Here is a 16656-nt window from a genome sequence, read left to right as displayed (position 1 = left end):
GTTTGGAGGGAAGCTTTCGTCGATTTCGGGATTTGTGGAGGCTAGGGCTCGACCAAATCGTTTGAATCTTGGCCATTATTGCGAGATAGGGATTTCTTAGTCTCTTTTATGTGAATATGTGTTGATTTGGTGTAAAAAGTTGGTTCTTAGCCATAGTTTTTAGCCCTGTCGAATTCTGTCAAAAATCTGCAAATCGCCTGCTGTAATGCACTGGTATTGGTATCAATTTTTTGAGGTACCAATACCTTAGTACCGATACGTACTTTTTGAGGTACCGGTACCTTGATTCCTGATTGCTCTCTGGAGTGGTTTGGTACCGATACCTATGTTTTGTGATATCCGTACCCTGTGCTCAGAAAATAGTTTGAAATTTGTTGATCCCTCGTCGATTGTTTTGAACCCCGGATACTTCTAGTATCTCTTTGACACCTCTTAACCTATCTCAAGCATGTTTGGTCGACCTTTTATGATTAATAGATGTTACCCTTGCTCCGTTGGCCTTCCGTTAATGAAGAACCAATAGGGAATTATTTTGTTAAAGCTGTGTTAATATGTGTCTTGTTGATTGGTTGGCTATTTGAGAATATATGTGGCATATTGGTAACATTGTTGGCATAATGTATATTGCTTCATCTATGAATATGATCATGGGAAGTCTTAACCCGCATATTGAATAAGAAAGCCATTGTTTGGGTCGGAAGTTAGGATAGGGGGTCTTGTAACGCAAGGGATGGTAATACGGGGACTCAAGCGGATCTTGTAACACAAGGGGTGGTAATACAGTGATCCGAGTTGTTAGGGTTCAATGTAACGCAAGGGGTGGCAATACGGTAACCCTCGAGGTGTTATACTATAACGCAAAGAGTGGAAATACAGATAGTGAAGGTTCGTGAAGATGAGTTGTGTCGAAACCATTAGAGTTGCATGTGTCTTGTGAACTTTGTGTCTAATTGCGATAATGACATGTCTTAGAATGATCGTAGTAAATGTTGGCTTACCTATGAGTTAAATGCTATCCATTCATTGAGCAATGATTCCTTGTCTTCTTTCCTTTGCACTTATCATCACATTTGCATATAGAATTGATAAAAATTTTCTTACTGGGCTAGTGTAACTCAACGTAATCTTTTTTTTCAGGTTTAAATGCTGGACAGTATCTTGCATGCTTTGTGTGCTTGGAAGTGAAAGACTTTTTGGACGCTAACTTCATTAGTTATTTAATTATCTTTGTAATTGACTTTTTTTTTTTGATAAAAATGGATTTGTAACAATTTATTCAAAAAATTTCTTTTGACTAGTGTTTGTAATATTCTAAACATGTCCGTACTTGCTCAGAATTTGTGTAAAATAGTCAGTATGGGTAGCAAAATTGAAGAGAGAAACATATTTTCCGTTTGTTTTTGGATGGAGATTGATGGTAAGAGTTTAATTGATGATTTCTTTAACACGTCAGGTGTTTATGTGATATTTCGTTAAAGTCAGGTGTCCATGTGTGATTTGTATGAAAGATCAAGTACTTGTATGAAATTTTCCCTTCTTCCCCCAATGATGGTTTCCTTGATTCATGTCTATGTCCTCTGCTACAAGCGGCTCAATTTGTTCATGGAATTTTAAGCAGCAAGTTCAGCTTTGTTTGTTATGAGAATTCGTTCGTGAATTTTTGGGTACCAAGTACCGCTCTATTTGTTACGAGGTTTTATTCACTCATGCATATCAATTGCTCAAAGGTAGATTTCCATCTCCAAAGTAACCTACACGTTTATGAGAATTTGATCACGGTGTTGCGAGTATTTTGTTTTGGTTTTCATCCTATAAATTTGATTAAGCTCTTCAAGCTTAAGTTCTTGCAATATCTATTTTTTCTGTTCTCCCTCCAATTTTTTTTTCCCATCCTCTTTCGCTATTTTAAAATTACAAGAATTTGCCCACAATGTTGGGCATATTTTGTTTGCGGTTCTTTTTCCATTTCACAATTGAGAATTTTTTGTATTAGAATTGTTTTGCCCGTCTGATGTATGGGATAACACTTAACAGGGAAAAACGTTTTCAGTGAAATTTTTTTCTGTCCACAGGAACAACGCTTTTTTTTTTTTCAAAGATGGAACCGTATTAGATTCGGACGGGGGGTGGGTGGGGTGGTTGGTTGTTGTTGTGGGTTCGGTGGGGCGTTGTGTTTTTGGCCTTCATTCAGAGAAATTTTTCGTTGCCGGGTGGGTACACGTATCCACGTAGCGCCCGAGCAGCCCATTCAGGCCGTCCAAAATTGTGTTGGACTGTCCCAGATTGAAATCTTCTCTCTCCTCTCACCCCACCACTCTCTCTCCTCTGTCTCTTTCTCTCTCTTTTTTTCTCTCCAAATTTGAGCCGTACAAAACCGAATGGACGGCCTGGATGCACTGAGTAGGCACCACGTGATACCCACGTGACACTTGAAAAATTTCTTATTCAAGAATCAAGAGAGAGAGAGAGAGGGGGTACATGCTGGAGGAGTAAAGAAGGTCGGTAGGATTAGATGTGGAGAGAGAGAGAGATATTTTAGGAGAATTGAGAAAAAATAATCCAATGCTCTATTGACATTTTTATGTGGTGATCCAACTTATCTTTGCACCACAGGTTTGTATGGTTCTCACTACAAAGTATTGAGCCTGCACAAATAGTTTTGTTTTTTTTCTTGTCTCGTTCATCGAACGGACACAATGGTAGATGATAAAAAAGATAGTTTAATATTTTTCGGTCCTATGTTTGATGCAATCTAACATTAGTCTCACTTTATACACCGAAAGACATATGCGATAAAAAATAAATTTAAAGTACCATGTAACGCGGTAATCCCGTACATCGAATGATCTAATTTGGGAGAACATTTTTCAGGAGGAGAGGGGCCCACGTCTGAATTCTTTGTTGATTGCTACTGATCACAAGTTTCCTTGTTCGGTTGCCCTTTTCGAGAAAGAGTATGTACAGGGCATCATCAAATCAAGATAGTGCTCTTAAACACGCCAATATATGCATGCATATCAATGTGCTAGGCAGCGAGCACATGCCAAGTACCATGCACCGTTCTTCTCTTCCTCCCAAGCTACTCACCTTCAATGCCTTAATTGCCAGTTTCATCACCCTCGACACCATTTCTCTTCATTTTGCAAAATCAGACCAAACCCACTCTCACGCTCCTCGACCTCCATGATTACACCCACGTTGACATGGCACTATGCCTCCATTACCCGAATTCCTAGTTCCTTCTGCCAATCCAAATACATGCAACATAAAAGTCTCGACGCACCGCACCAAAATGCAGTGGCCGGCCACTGCAACAAAATGTGGGGACACTTCGGGCCTTGCACGGATGATCCAAGTTGTTTAATAATTTTAGAAAATAGAAATTGAGTGGGCATCGCAAAAAAAATCAGCTCAATTCGATATGTGTGAGTGTTCGATCTAATCTTTCTATTTTTGAAAAATCGGAAAACCCAATCGTTCCTTTTTTTCCGATTTTTCAAAAAAGGAAAGATTAGCTCGACACACATATCGGATTGAGATGATTTTCCGCGATGCCCATTTAATTTGCTGAATAAATTTAGTTGGGTCTGCGCGTAAAAGAAAAATCAAATAAGGACAAAAAAAAAAACTAAATGGCTATTTAGCCAAAACACCCCTAAATTTGAGCATAATGTTCATTTCCGATGAACAAATCCAAATCCAAGCACCAATTTGAGTAAAACCTTCATTAATTGCATTGTTGTAAAGTTGGAACAGTCATTTTATCACCACACCCAACTACATACCCAATCACACACTTTCACTCACAATAAGGGTGAAGCCCGCACACACTACACACTCAGTATGTGTGAGACCTACCCTTATTGTGAGTGTGAGTGTGTATTTGGGTATGTAGTTGAGTGTAGTGTTAGAATTATTTGGAACGGGAGAAATAGGCTTGCAGAATTTAAGTTAAAATTTGAGTCTCAATTTGATATAACGAGTGTAGATGCCCTGGAATTGTGCACGGAGGAGAGCGTATAAAATTATTTGGTGCGCCGATGTTCAAATGGATCGGGTTCCTGTCCAGGCCCCCCGACTTAAAAAAAAATAACTTTGCTTCTACTCTCAAACAAATAAAATAAAGTTCTTGTAATGATCCGAATTTTCACCCAATTTTTTTAATAAAATAAAATAAAGTTTGTGATTAAAAGCCCAAATTTTATTAATACGTAGAATGTATTAACAATTAATAAATATGAGCATGCATGACTATTACATACTGCAAAGTGCATGTCATTTTCATGCCAGTAGGAAATAGGAACCTACGGTGAGACATTACAACTTCTCTTGAGATACAACACAAAATATGCATGTGAACAACAGTACTGTATAATTATATATACTTCTTTCCAACCCTGCACAAACTTACATGGAAATTTGCTAAAAATTAATTGCAGGATTTGCTCCATATCTTGGGATTCCTCAACTACATTTGTTCTTTAGCCCTAACAAGATACACAAATGAAAGGAAGGAAAAAAAAGAAAAAAGAAACCGTTGTATTCTGGTTTCATTAATTCAATTAACTAGCTAGAATCAGTACTTGGCCATGAAATCCAAGGCCTGTTGAAAGGTAGATTCATGGCAATTAGGCAAAACAATGCCTCCCTGGCTATGCTGAAACCCATACTCCTCTGCAGCCTCATCTAGGAGTTGCTTGAAAATTGGAACTTTCAAGTAAGATATAGGAACAACAAATCTCCTCATCTCTTCTCCTGCATAAACCACAAAGTGGCCCTTTGGAGCTCTTTTCCCCCCCTTCTCATGATCACTTTTGCAACTGTTACCCATATCCAAGTGTTTCTGATCACTAAACACAAGACGGTACTCTTGAAATTGGGAAGTGATCGAGATGATGAGAAGCATAGTCGAAAGAACCGAATTAATTTCATCCTTATATAGATGTTGGGAGAGGCCAGAGATCGAGATACACGCACCAATTAAATCATGACGAAAACTTTGACAACGTGTGCTAATTTGGACTTTTGGGAGATAGAGAGAGTGACAAAAGAGCTGTTGTTCCGCGAGTGATATGTCATGTGAACAAAGAGGGAGATTGTCTAGGGTTGCACATGGGATCATTGGTACCATCTGTGCTGTTTGTACTCTACAACTATTAGCATTAATGGGAAACCACATGTTTTTTGTCTTCTATTTTTTGAAAAGAAGGGAAACCAGTAAACCACATGTACGAAACTGTTTTCTTTTCCCTCTTAATATATGGGACTGGGTACTGTACTGTGCAACTTCGTGCTGCGCAGCCGCCGGCGAGGCCTTGCCGACATCGGTCCAACGATCGGAGACGTTCACCGCGTAGAGCTCGTCCAGTTCTACATGTGCACCTAAAATCAACTCGATCAAATATCGTTACGTGCCTCATCGGAACACATATAACTTGAAAAAATTGAATTTAGTGGTTTTGATCCAGTGTTTCGTATCAATTAGGATTCATTTTTTTTCAAGTTATATGTATTCCGATGAGGCATTTAACAATATTTGATCGATATTATTTTTGGTACACTTGTAGTACTCGACGAGCTCTACGTGATGGACGTCTCCGATCATCATACCGATGCCGGAAAGGCTCGCCAGCAGCTGGGCAGCACGCTGTGCAACATGAAGCTACACAGCACAGTCCCCGCCTCCCTTAATATGGGATCATTCTCATTTTCTGTTATTTGTTTTTTCTTTAAACATAGTTTGACAGGATTTCTCTGAAAAACAATTTTTGAGATTATGATTTTCTGTTAATACCAATTTCAAGGAACAATGATCGAAAAGAGGTTTTTGAACTTTTCATTGGTTTTTATTTCCAAAAACATGAAAATGGAAACTACCAAAAATTGCAAGAAGAAGATGATCAGTAATAGCCTTTTACCATGAATGTACATTCAAGCACTTTGCATGTTAAGCATAAGAAGTTTTGTGGTGTGAGGTTATTTCCATTGCCAACCTTTGAAATGACCTAACATAGGATACTTTTTGGGTGGGGTACGTTCTAACTAGGGGTGGCAAACGGGCGGGTTTGGGTCAAATTGGGTAAGTTGTTAGTGAGTTGGGTTTTTAATGGATCATTGACCCATTTAGACCCATTAATTATGAGTCTAATTACCCATACCCAACCCGACCCATTTATTTTAAAGCAAACCCAACCCGTCCATTAACCCAATTACATATATACTAAAAATTATGATCGAAAAATTAGAAAAGTAAAAAAAAATTATGATCGAAACTCATAAATTTTTTCAAAAAGACGAGAATAAGTAATTTTTTTTGTCTTATTGATTTTTTTTGTTCTTTATTCAAAAAATTATACGTTTCGATCAATTTTTTTTTTACTTTTCCGATTCCTCTCATCAAAACAAATTAATAAGTCACAAAAATATGACACAAAACAAAAAAAAATTTGAAAAAGGACAAAAAAATAAGTCAATTTTTTAATCCAAACCCTTTGCGGGACTACCATGAGAGAAATTTATTCACGGCGGAGCACAATTTCACGGGTCCATTCGCGCAATTAATGGATGAGATGTGCTTTCAATTTTGACTGGTCAAAATAATTGTTACCGGTCATAATTAATTTTTAATTCGGATCATTTAAAATATTTTTGAACGTATGTGATTTAGCACAAAACAATTGAATAAAAGAGAGAGAATGCCACGCTCCTGCATGGGGTTGAGGGGGGGGGGGGGGGAGAGAGAGAGAGAGAGAGAGAGAGAGAGAGAGCGGGGGGCGGGGGGAAAAAGAGAGGGGGGGGGGGGGGGGCGTGGGGACAGAGAGAGAGAGAGGGGAGGTTGGAATTTGGGTGATGGTTGGAATTTGGTAGGTTATTTTCATTGCCTATTGGGTCATTTAAGTTGACCCAATTAATGCCCAATTATGACCCAACTAATAATGGGTTAGCTGGGTTTGAACCCATTCTTACCCAACTAATAAATGGGTTGGGTTGGGTCTATTTTTTAGTTGATGGGTATGGGTTTGTTAATGGGTCTGGGTTCAATTTGCCACCCCTAGTTCTAACTATTTGTTCTGGCATGCATGATTGGGACACGCTCAACAATAACCCAACTCTCCAAGACCATTCCAAATTTGACTTTGTGGCTTCCAACGGAGGCCGCAATACTAATTGATCATCCAAATCGTTCATCTCGTACACATAGCTGAAAAAAGATTCTTGAAAGAAACCGACTTGATCGGGCATCAATAGTCTCGTGAACGGATAGCGTTTTATTGCAATAGTTGATTTAAGTTTAATATGTACTAGCCATTCCTTTTGCAGAATAAATACAAATCTCGGTTGTCGGTCAAGCTAGTTTGTTTGATAGAATCTTCTTCTGTCTAGTTTGTGTGAGATGAATGGTTTGGATCATTATTGTATGTTTTGGTTGGCATCCACCAAGTTGGGTTTCAAGTGGTCTTGATAGATTGGAGTATGGAGGTGACCTTATCATGATACTGATTAGCAGTCATTGTTTGGTTGCTTATGAAGATTAAGTAACAGTATTGTGGCATAGGAGGGCTTCACATTGTGGGCAGTTGGGAAACATTGAATCTGGTACTTCTTTTAACTTCACCATATATTGCAGTTTTCTTTTATGTTCAGTTTGGATGACTAGTATCTTCAGTAGGAATAGGAATGTGATTTTTAGGAATCAAATTCTTAGGAATTTTATTGAGTGTGAATAGGAAGAATATGATTGCTAGAAATGAAATTTCTAAGCATATAATACCTGAAGTAATTTCATTCCAGTGTTTGGATTAATTCAGTAATCTTATGCAAGAATCAATTATTTTGAAAATTTATCAAAGTCAATATTTTTTTTAATTGATTGAGCCGGGAACTTAATATTCCCATGGAGTAAGAAATGGATCAGATTCCCACTCAATCTGATAATGTAATTCCTGGTCGGCTCTGTCGTCAAGAATCACAATCCTATTCCAGTCTCTCCCAAACATGAAAATTCTAAGAGTGTGGCATCACGTACATTCCTATTCTTGTTCCTTCCAAACATCAGAATCATGGAAGTATATTGTCACATTCACATTCTTCCTCAAGATTCCTGTAATCCAAACTGAGCCTTCCAATAAAGTTATAATCCATTCTATCCTAGTTGAAAGGAAGGAGGGAGTTAGGGTTTTAACCCACACCAAATCATGAACAGAGTCGGCCTCAGGTAACCCCCACAAGCCCAATTGGCATGGGCAACCCCCACCACAGGGCAACGAAAAAGACTTCCTTTTTTTTTTTAAACCCAACAAGAAAAATTACTACTCCATAAACCCAACAAAGAAATACTAGGGGCATATAAATTATGATTCACAAGGTATGCGTGCACTACCTAGTTTTCCAGTATCTTGGTCACCAACCAATCTTTTTGCTTTTTTTTCTCTTAGAGTATCAGAGAATTTATAAATACTATATTAGGTTTCACGTTGTAGAGACTCGGATAATTTTAATTATTGAAATATTTATTAAATAGCTAGTCGAGAAAAAATGGTTTATTTGGTGGATAATTAGATTGAGGATTGAAGTGAAAGAATGGAAACTTGAGGGAGTGTGGGTGTGATATAAAGACATAGGAGTATATATAGTGGTGTGTGTGTGTGTAGGAAATCATTTTTCCTCTCATCTCTATCTCTCTTTCACGCCGTCCCTCTCTCTCTCTCTCTCTCTCTCTCTCTCTCTCTCTCTCTCTCTCTCTCTCTGTCCTCCTCTCACTCAAAACTCCTCCAAGACCTCAAGAACTTCAAGAATTAACCTCCCTTTGGCCTTCCAATCATGTGCTTGAGCTCGAAATTTCGTGGGTCAAGCTTGGAGGGAAGCTTTCGTCGATTTCGGGATTTGTGGAGGCTAGGGCTTGACCAAATCGTTTGAATCTTGGTCATTGTTGCGAGATAGGGATTTCTTAGTCACTTTTATGTGTATATGTGTTGATTTGGTATAAAAAGTTGGTTCTTGGCCGTAGTTTTTAGCCATGTCAAAATCTGTCAAAAATCTGCAAATCGTCTGCTATAATGCACCGGTATCGGTATCAACTTTTTGAGGTATCAATACCTTAGTACCGATACGTACTTTTTGAGGTACCAGTACCTTGATTCCTGATTGCTCTCTAGAGTGGTTTGGTACCGATACCTATGTTTTGTGATATCGGTACCATGTGCTCAGAAAATAGTTTGAACTTTGCTGATCCCCTCGTCAATTGTTTTGAACCTCGGATACTTCTAGTTTCTCTTTGACACCTCCTAACCTATCTCAAGCATGTTTGGTCGACCTTTTATGATTAATAGATGTTACCCTTGCTTCGTTGGCCTTCCGTTAATGAAGAACCAATAGGGAATTACTTAGTTAAAGCTGTGTTAATATGCGTCTTGTTTATTGGTTAGCTATTTGAGAATATATGTGGCATATTGGTAACATTGTTGGCATAATGTATGTTGCTTCATGTATGAATATGATCATGTGGAGTCTTAACTTGCATATTGAATAAGAAAGCTGATGAGCACCCGAGAATGTAATGTAGGGTGCGCTAGTGTTTAGTTTTAGTTTAATTTAAGTACTAATTAGTTATTGTTAACGTTGTTTGCTTGTAGAGTATTCTAGTTCTGTTTTGCAGGTGAATCGCCAAACAGGGGAGTTTTCGAGGCTTAAGGCATGTCATGGCCTGAAAATGACCCGATGGCCAAGGCAAAAGCTGGATTGCCCGAGCAGAAGCTGGATTGCCCGAGCAGAAGCAGAATTGCCCGAGCAAGAGGCAGGCAGCCAAGGCAGAGGATGACGGCCAAGCATCGAGCTGTTGAGCTCGGCATCGATGTCAAGGGAAAAGGTCCATCGATGCCGAGCCCCTTAGAGGTCCAGTCCCTTAACCATCTCGGCATCGATGAGATGTATTGTGTTACATCGATGCCAAGCCCCTTAATAGAGCACTTTAAGGCCGTTGCCATCGATGCCGAGGGCCTTAGGGGTGAATCTTTAGAGCATCTCGCGGAATATTCCAGGCGTGGATTTCCGGAGTATAAAAGCTTATGTCATTTTTGTACAAAAATAAGTAGAATAGATTCAAGTAGTACAATTTCTAGATCTAGATTAGATTTCTTTGCAATTCAAATTGTTCTTGATTGTTCTTCATTTTTCAATTTTAAATATTTTAATTTCTGCCCTTAGTTGTTAGTTTTTGTTATTGTTGCCTTAATTAAAGTTGTTTCTTTACTCCCGATCTATCATAATCTCTAGTTTATTTCAAGTCTTGTTATTTCATTATGTTAGCTAGATTTTTGCTTGCTCCTATCTTTCTAGATATGTGCGAGTAGTTTCAAGGGTTAGGTCATGGGATAATTAGCTTCTCATGGCTCGGGCGAAAATTGCATTTTGCACCCAATAAAGCTTTAAACTTTGATTTGAAAATTGATGTGGGGTTCGGGTTTGTTTGACAAATTACCGAGGTGTTAACCTCTTTGATCATGTGTTGGTGGGAGCATCGCCTACCCACCACACATGATGCTTAGAGCTCTGTCGCTCAAGGTATTTGCCAAATGAATTCTAGAGCTAGCTTGGTTCTCAAATCATTTTATCTTCCGATTTGAGAACTATAATCAAGTATCTTAAATTGTGTAATTGGGTGAAGAGTGTGATTTTGCTCGAGTCTTGGGTGTTAATAATTCTTAGACCTAGCCTATCTTTTCTCTAGTTAATTCATTTTTAATTTAGCATTTTATTTCCACCGTTTAAAGTAAAACAAAGTTGGTTGTCTAAAGGCCGAAAACCGTTACTTGCATCTACAAATCCGACCAAGCCATATAATTATTCCCTTGGGTACGATCCCGGTCTTCCGGATTATTATGCTTCAACTGACGTATTAAGCCCTACGCTTGGGGCGTTATTCCATAATATCGGAGCGAACGAAGCAAAAGTCGTTGTTTGGGTCGGAAGTTAGGATAGGAGGTCTCGTAATGCAAGGGTGGTAATACAGGGACTCAAGCGGGTCTCGTAACACAAGGGGTGGTAATACGGTGATCTGAGTTGTTAGGGTTCACTGTAACGCAAGGGGTGGCAATACGGTAACCCTCGAGGTGTTATACTATAACGCAAGGGGTGGAAATACAGATAGTGGAGGTTCGTGAAGATGAGTTGTGTCAAAACCATTAGAGTTGCATGTGTTGTCACGTCCCAAATCCGGGAGCATGACTGGCCGTGCACCATGAAGCAATCATGGGACACGAAACCTAATTAAAAATATTTTTTACAATTCCAACTAATAAGAGAAAGACTGGATATTTTATTAAAGCAAAATGTGCAAACTCAAAACTAGTATTTTTGTTAAAACATCTCATATTCTCTAACTCCAAACTCGACAATGAACTGCCAATTAATAAAAGTGCGGAATCTAATAAATAAAAGTGCGGAAGCTTTTTGACAATAGAAAAGAAATAAAAATGCAGACGTCCTAGAGGTTTAAACAGAAGGTCCCGACGACGCCGCAGAGTCCACTATAATGCTCCATGAACTAACTTGAAAAATAATGTGGAATAAATCCGTCAGCTGACGGGCTCAGTGAGTAGTTAAACATGGTAGGGTAAAGAATACAACGTGGCATACTTTCAACAAAAGATTATTGTGGGCTCCAAATTAAGTAATGGTTTCAAATAATGAAGGTCGATGGTCCAACGAATATTATCAACAAACTGAATATTGATCAAAGGGATCAACAGCTCAACAAATAGTGTCCACAAGATGAATAACGGATTAATGAATAGCAACAACAATAATCGAATCGCCACAATAATTATACCAAACAATGAGTCCAAAAATATCCGAACGACGAACAACGAAAACGGAAGTATAAACCGGAGTGGGAACCATAATTACCAATTTCCAATTACCATTACCAAATGCCAAATATTTTCTCAGGGCTTCGCCCGTTGGATCCAACACCGTATTTAGAGTCACCACAGGATGGCGCTTGGGACCTTTTCCCTAAGCCGATTCGGAATAGGGTCACAGGCTATTTCATAAGTCTTTTCCCTATCCGTTGAGCACTAGAGTCATAGGGTATTTCACAAGTCTTTTCCCTAGCGGCCAAAGTCACCACGATATCTCACGGGTCTTTTCCTTGGATTTTAATAAATATAAACATAGTCCAGGGTCCCAAACACAAATAGATCAACGGCGAGCTGGAGGCACCTACACCAGGATTATTCTACGTGCCGTTGCAGAGTCACAATAATATTATGGAGTCAACGAATCGACAACAGTTAAAGTAAGGGCAATCGATCAATCACAAATATTCTCAATTAACCTTGTATGCCAAAGGGTACGTCAATTGTCAATAATTATGAGAGCAACGAAAAAGAATAAGGCCCCGTTCCAGAATAGAAAAAAACCCCTTATTTTTTAAGAAGGCAATTTCAAGCTCAAAAATTATGGGCTTGTTGAAATCTAAAAATATGCAATATGGATCTTGTTTGAAACATCTCATTGAGATCTTTTATACGATGCAAAAAAAATTGAAAAATTATTTTTCATTTATATTATTTTTGAGTTTGAAAATGTGAAATAAGCTGCTTATTTTTAAGAAGGTTTCTGGAACGGGGCCTAATAATCATTGGATCACAATGAATAACGAATTGTCAAGAATAGATTGGCTCAAGAGAATTCCAAAAGAAAGGATCAGATACTTAACCACTCACCTCGGATCCAAAAAATGATATCACGATTGCTATGCAATTGTAACAGCGCCTAATCTGGATAGAAGTATACAAAATCATAATTAATCACATGATGCCGAACTACTAAATATAATACTCCAAACCTATACTAGCATTAACTAAGTACTAGAATTGCTAAAGCCTAAACCTAGAATTACTAAGTCATCAGAATCATGATCACTAACTAAACCCACGAGCAAATCATATATACATACACCACTGCCACCCGTTCCTCTCGGCGTGCAGCCGAACAAAAACCCACATAAATTATTACTATAGAAGGCCGTACATCGAGCATCAATAACAATAAAAATAATAATGTTTAAGAATAAAGAGTATACTGACCCAAGGTATTGAAATGCTATTCGAATCCGCCGCAATGCTCTACACTTCAGTCCCTTCTCTCTCGTCTCTCTCTGATTCTGATGTATAAACGCTAGGTCTCTCTTAAAGTTGAAATAATATACCCTAGTTCTCAATATGTATAAGAATAAAAGAAAGCTACATCCTATAAAATATACTCTCGCTACAAGGCCCATCCGGAATTTTAAGATTAAGTCCGACCCAAATAAAAATAAGTGGCCCAAATGATATAGAATACGCGTAGCTCCACATTGACATAAATTATAAATTATTCGAGTTTAGTTTTTTTATTAGAAAGAAGTTTGAAATAGAAAAATGAAAGATTTAATTATTCACGTCAAAAATATTATCTTTTTTTTTTTACTGAAAAAGTGGGACGTCACATGTGTCTTGTGAACTTTGTGTCTAATTGCGATAATGGCATGTCTTAGAATGATCGTAGTAAATGTTGGCTTACCTATTAGTTAAATGCTATCCATCCATTGAGCTATGATTCCTTGTCTTCTTTCCTTTGCACTTATCATCACATTTGCACATAGAATTGGTAAAGACTTTCCTACTGGGCTAGTGTAGCTCAACCTAATCTTTCTTTTCAGGTTTAAATGCTGGACAGTATCTTGCATGCTTTGTGTGCTTGGAAGTGAAAGACATTTTGGAAGCTAACTTCATTAGTTACTTTAATCATCTTTGTAATTGACTTCTTCTTTCTTTTTTTTGATAAAGATGGATTTGTAACTATTTATTCAAAAAAAAATTTTTGACTAAGTGTTTGTAATATTCTAAACATGTCCGTACTTGTAGCTAAGTTGATTTGGGCCATAATGCCAATATTGTAATTCTATAAATTTGGGAACTTGTTTGTGAAGTTAAACAGATGGCAACTCTTTAGGGTAATATCTATGATATGCGAGGATCATTTATTGAAAATGATTATTTATTTATGTTAAAAATTGAGGGCGTGATAAATTGGTGTCAAAGCGTCTAGGTTTCAATACTTTGAGACCGTGGGGAGACTTCTAGTCTCATGGGTTCAAAGTGTCACGCCTTTTGCATAACGTATGTGTGCTTGTGCGAATTGACGTTACTTGGCTTATGTGGCATTGCATTTCAATATAGTAGAGTAGCGTAGAGTTGTTTTGACCCGTGTTGGGATAGTTGGGGGCTTTGACCTCATGAAATGATGTTGTTATTGATGAATTCCCTTTTCTTATAACTTGTAGTAAGATGCCTCCAAGAATGTGTGCTAGAGCAGGTGAGACCGAAAGTAGGGGTGGTCGTGGCCATGGCCGAGGGGCGCTAGTCGAGGATGAGGTTCGTCATCATGGGGAGAATCCGAATGGAAATCCGGGGGAATGGACCAGACACGGTTGGGGAGAGGATGTCTCAGTTGTTCAGAACCCTTTTGCTAGGGATTTCTTGGTGTCTCTTGCGGCTGCAAATCTTTAAACCCAACTTCTAGCGAAAGCGCATATAGTCATGCGTTGTCAGCACTGAGGGAGTTTAATCATAGGAATCCACCAATATTCGATGGGTCGAGCAGTGACCCTTTTGTGGCCGATCATTGGCTGGCTCAAATCCGAAAACTCTTCAGAGCTCTTAAGATCACGGATGATGACTTGTGAGTCAATATCGTGGTCGTTCAACTGACCGGAGAGGCGAATGAGTGGTGGAAGTCTATGTTAGAATTGAGAAAGGATGCAAGAAGAGCGGCAAGGACCGCGGCTCAAGCAAATGATCCAGATGTGGAGAACTTGACTTGGGCCGAATTTGAAGTACTCTTTGAGGAGCAATATTTTCCAGAGACGAGTCGTGATCAATTGAGGGACGAGTTTGAGAAGCTGGAGCAAGGGGATATGACAGTGTCAGAGTATGCATTGAAATTTCAATCTTTGTCCCGTTTTGCGCCAGAATTGGTGGCTACTAAGGAAAGAAAGTGTAGGCAATTTGAGAAGGGTTTGCATGATACCATGAAGAGGTTGGTAGTGGCACAATGCAAGGGGAGGTTTGCCGATGTCATTGAGTTTGCAAGGAGCATCGAGATACCTAAGGAGGCGCCAAGAAATCCTAAGGCTTGAAAACTGAGACAACCGGTGGGGGTTATGAGTTCTTCTTTGGGAAGTTTCGGTAGTTAGGGGAGGAAGAGACAAAGAGATCAAATGTTGACTTCGCAGGGTCCGTTAAACTTTAGGTCTCCATCTTCTTCGTCATTTAGGACTCAGGGAGTTTCTAATAGGCCTCCAATCGTATGTCACGAGTGTGGTCAAGCAGGACATATTCGCCCTCAGTGTCCGCGGCTTTTGGGTACATACTTTACTTGCAGGAAGACCGGTCATTTTGCAAGGAATTGTCTGCATGGGGACAGGGCTCGTAGCGAGTCTGGTTTAGTGCAACAGCCGAGGGGTGGTCAGAGTTCTAGTCGGCAATCATTTTGGGGTAATCAGAGGCAGCAGCAGCCTCACTCCGTCAAACCACGTCAGCTCAGGGATCTTAGGTTGAGAGGGGAGCGAGTTCGTTTAAGCCTGCTTAGGGTTCTGATCATTGGGGTGGACACATTCAGAGTCATACCACTCAGGGAAGAGCTTTTGCTATCACTTCTGCCATTCCACCTCCACCACCTCCTGTTACTTCTCAGACCTCGGAGATTTCGGTTGTGAGGGGTACATTTCTCTTATTTAACTCATTTGCTAAAGTGTTATTTGATTCTGGAGCATCGCATTCATTCATTGCTGCATCTTTTGCTTGTGCTTTGGAATTGGAAATCGAAAGTATCAATCCTTCGTTGTTCGTTGAGACACCCATAAGGGGTAGATCACCATTAGACCGTATTTGCTGGGATTGTGAGCTTATTATTCAAGATCGTAGTTTTACCTTTAACTTCATTGTGTTGAATATGTCGGGTTTCAATCTTATATTAGGAATGGATTGGTTGTCTACGTTTCACGGTACCATAGATTGCTTCAAGCATCGAGTCCGCATTTGTCCACCTGGGAGTGCTTGTTTCAAATTCTTTGGGGAGTGTCGGGAATCGTTAGAACTGTATCTGTGTGGGTCTCATGAGCACGAGTCAATATATGCCTTATTAGCGAGTTTGGCCTTAGATGAGGATGTATCCGCGCGTGGGGAGTTACCTCTTGTTGTTTGTGACTTTCCAGACGTGTTTCTGAAGGAGTTACCCGGTTTGCCACCCGAGAGAGATTGAATTTTCTATTGATCTGCTTCCTGGTACTGCTCCTACTTCCGTACCTCCATATCGCTTCGCGCCCACCAAGTTGAGAGAATTGAAGACTCAGTTGCAAGAACTTGAGAGTTTGGGGTCTATCCGTCCGAGTACATTACCGTAGGGAGCACCGACCTCGTTTGCTCAAAAGAAGGATGGATCGCTTCATCTATGTATCAACTATCGTAAGTTGAACTATGTCACCGTTAAGAATAAGTATCCAATGCCTAGAATCGACGATTTATTTGACCAACTTCGAGGCGCAACTTGTTTCTCTAAGATTGATTTGAGGTACGGTTATCACCAATTGAGAATTCGGAGGAAAGACATTCC

The 16656-nt window shown here is 39.3% G+C and overlaps 2 protein-coding genes across 2 annotated transcripts; one reads left to right on the top strand and one right to left on the bottom strand.

Moving 5' to 3' along the window:
• Nucleotides 1–4576: 4576 nt before the first annotated feature.
• Nucleotides 4577–4906, bottom strand: LOC131327611 (auxin-induced protein 15A-like). The gene has a single exon (XM_058360760.1). The coding sequence runs from the start codon at nucleotides 4904–4906 to the stop codon at nucleotides 4577–4579; it is 330 nt and encodes a 109-aa protein (XP_058216743.1).
• Nucleotides 4907–15262: 10356 nt separating this feature from the next.
• On the top strand, nucleotides 15263–16305 carry LOC131327610 (uncharacterized). The gene is made up of 2 exons (XM_058360759.1): nucleotides 15263–15753; nucleotides 15873–16305. The coding sequence occupies exons 1-2, from the start codon at nucleotides 15263–15265 to the stop codon at nucleotides 16303–16305; spliced, it is 924 nt and encodes a 307-aa protein (XP_058216742.1).
• The last annotated feature ends 351 nt before the right edge of the window (nucleotides 16306–16656 follow it).

The sequence above is a fragment of the Rhododendron vialii genome, chromosome 5a, assembly GCF_030253575.1.
Source record: "Rhododendron vialii isolate Sample 1 chromosome 5a, ASM3025357v1".
Lineage (NCBI taxonomy): Eukaryota > Viridiplantae > Streptophyta > Magnoliopsida > Ericales > Ericaceae > Rhododendron > Rhododendron vialii.
Note: the sequence above shows the minus strand (reverse complement) of the source record. Positions and strands in the feature narration are given on the sequence as shown.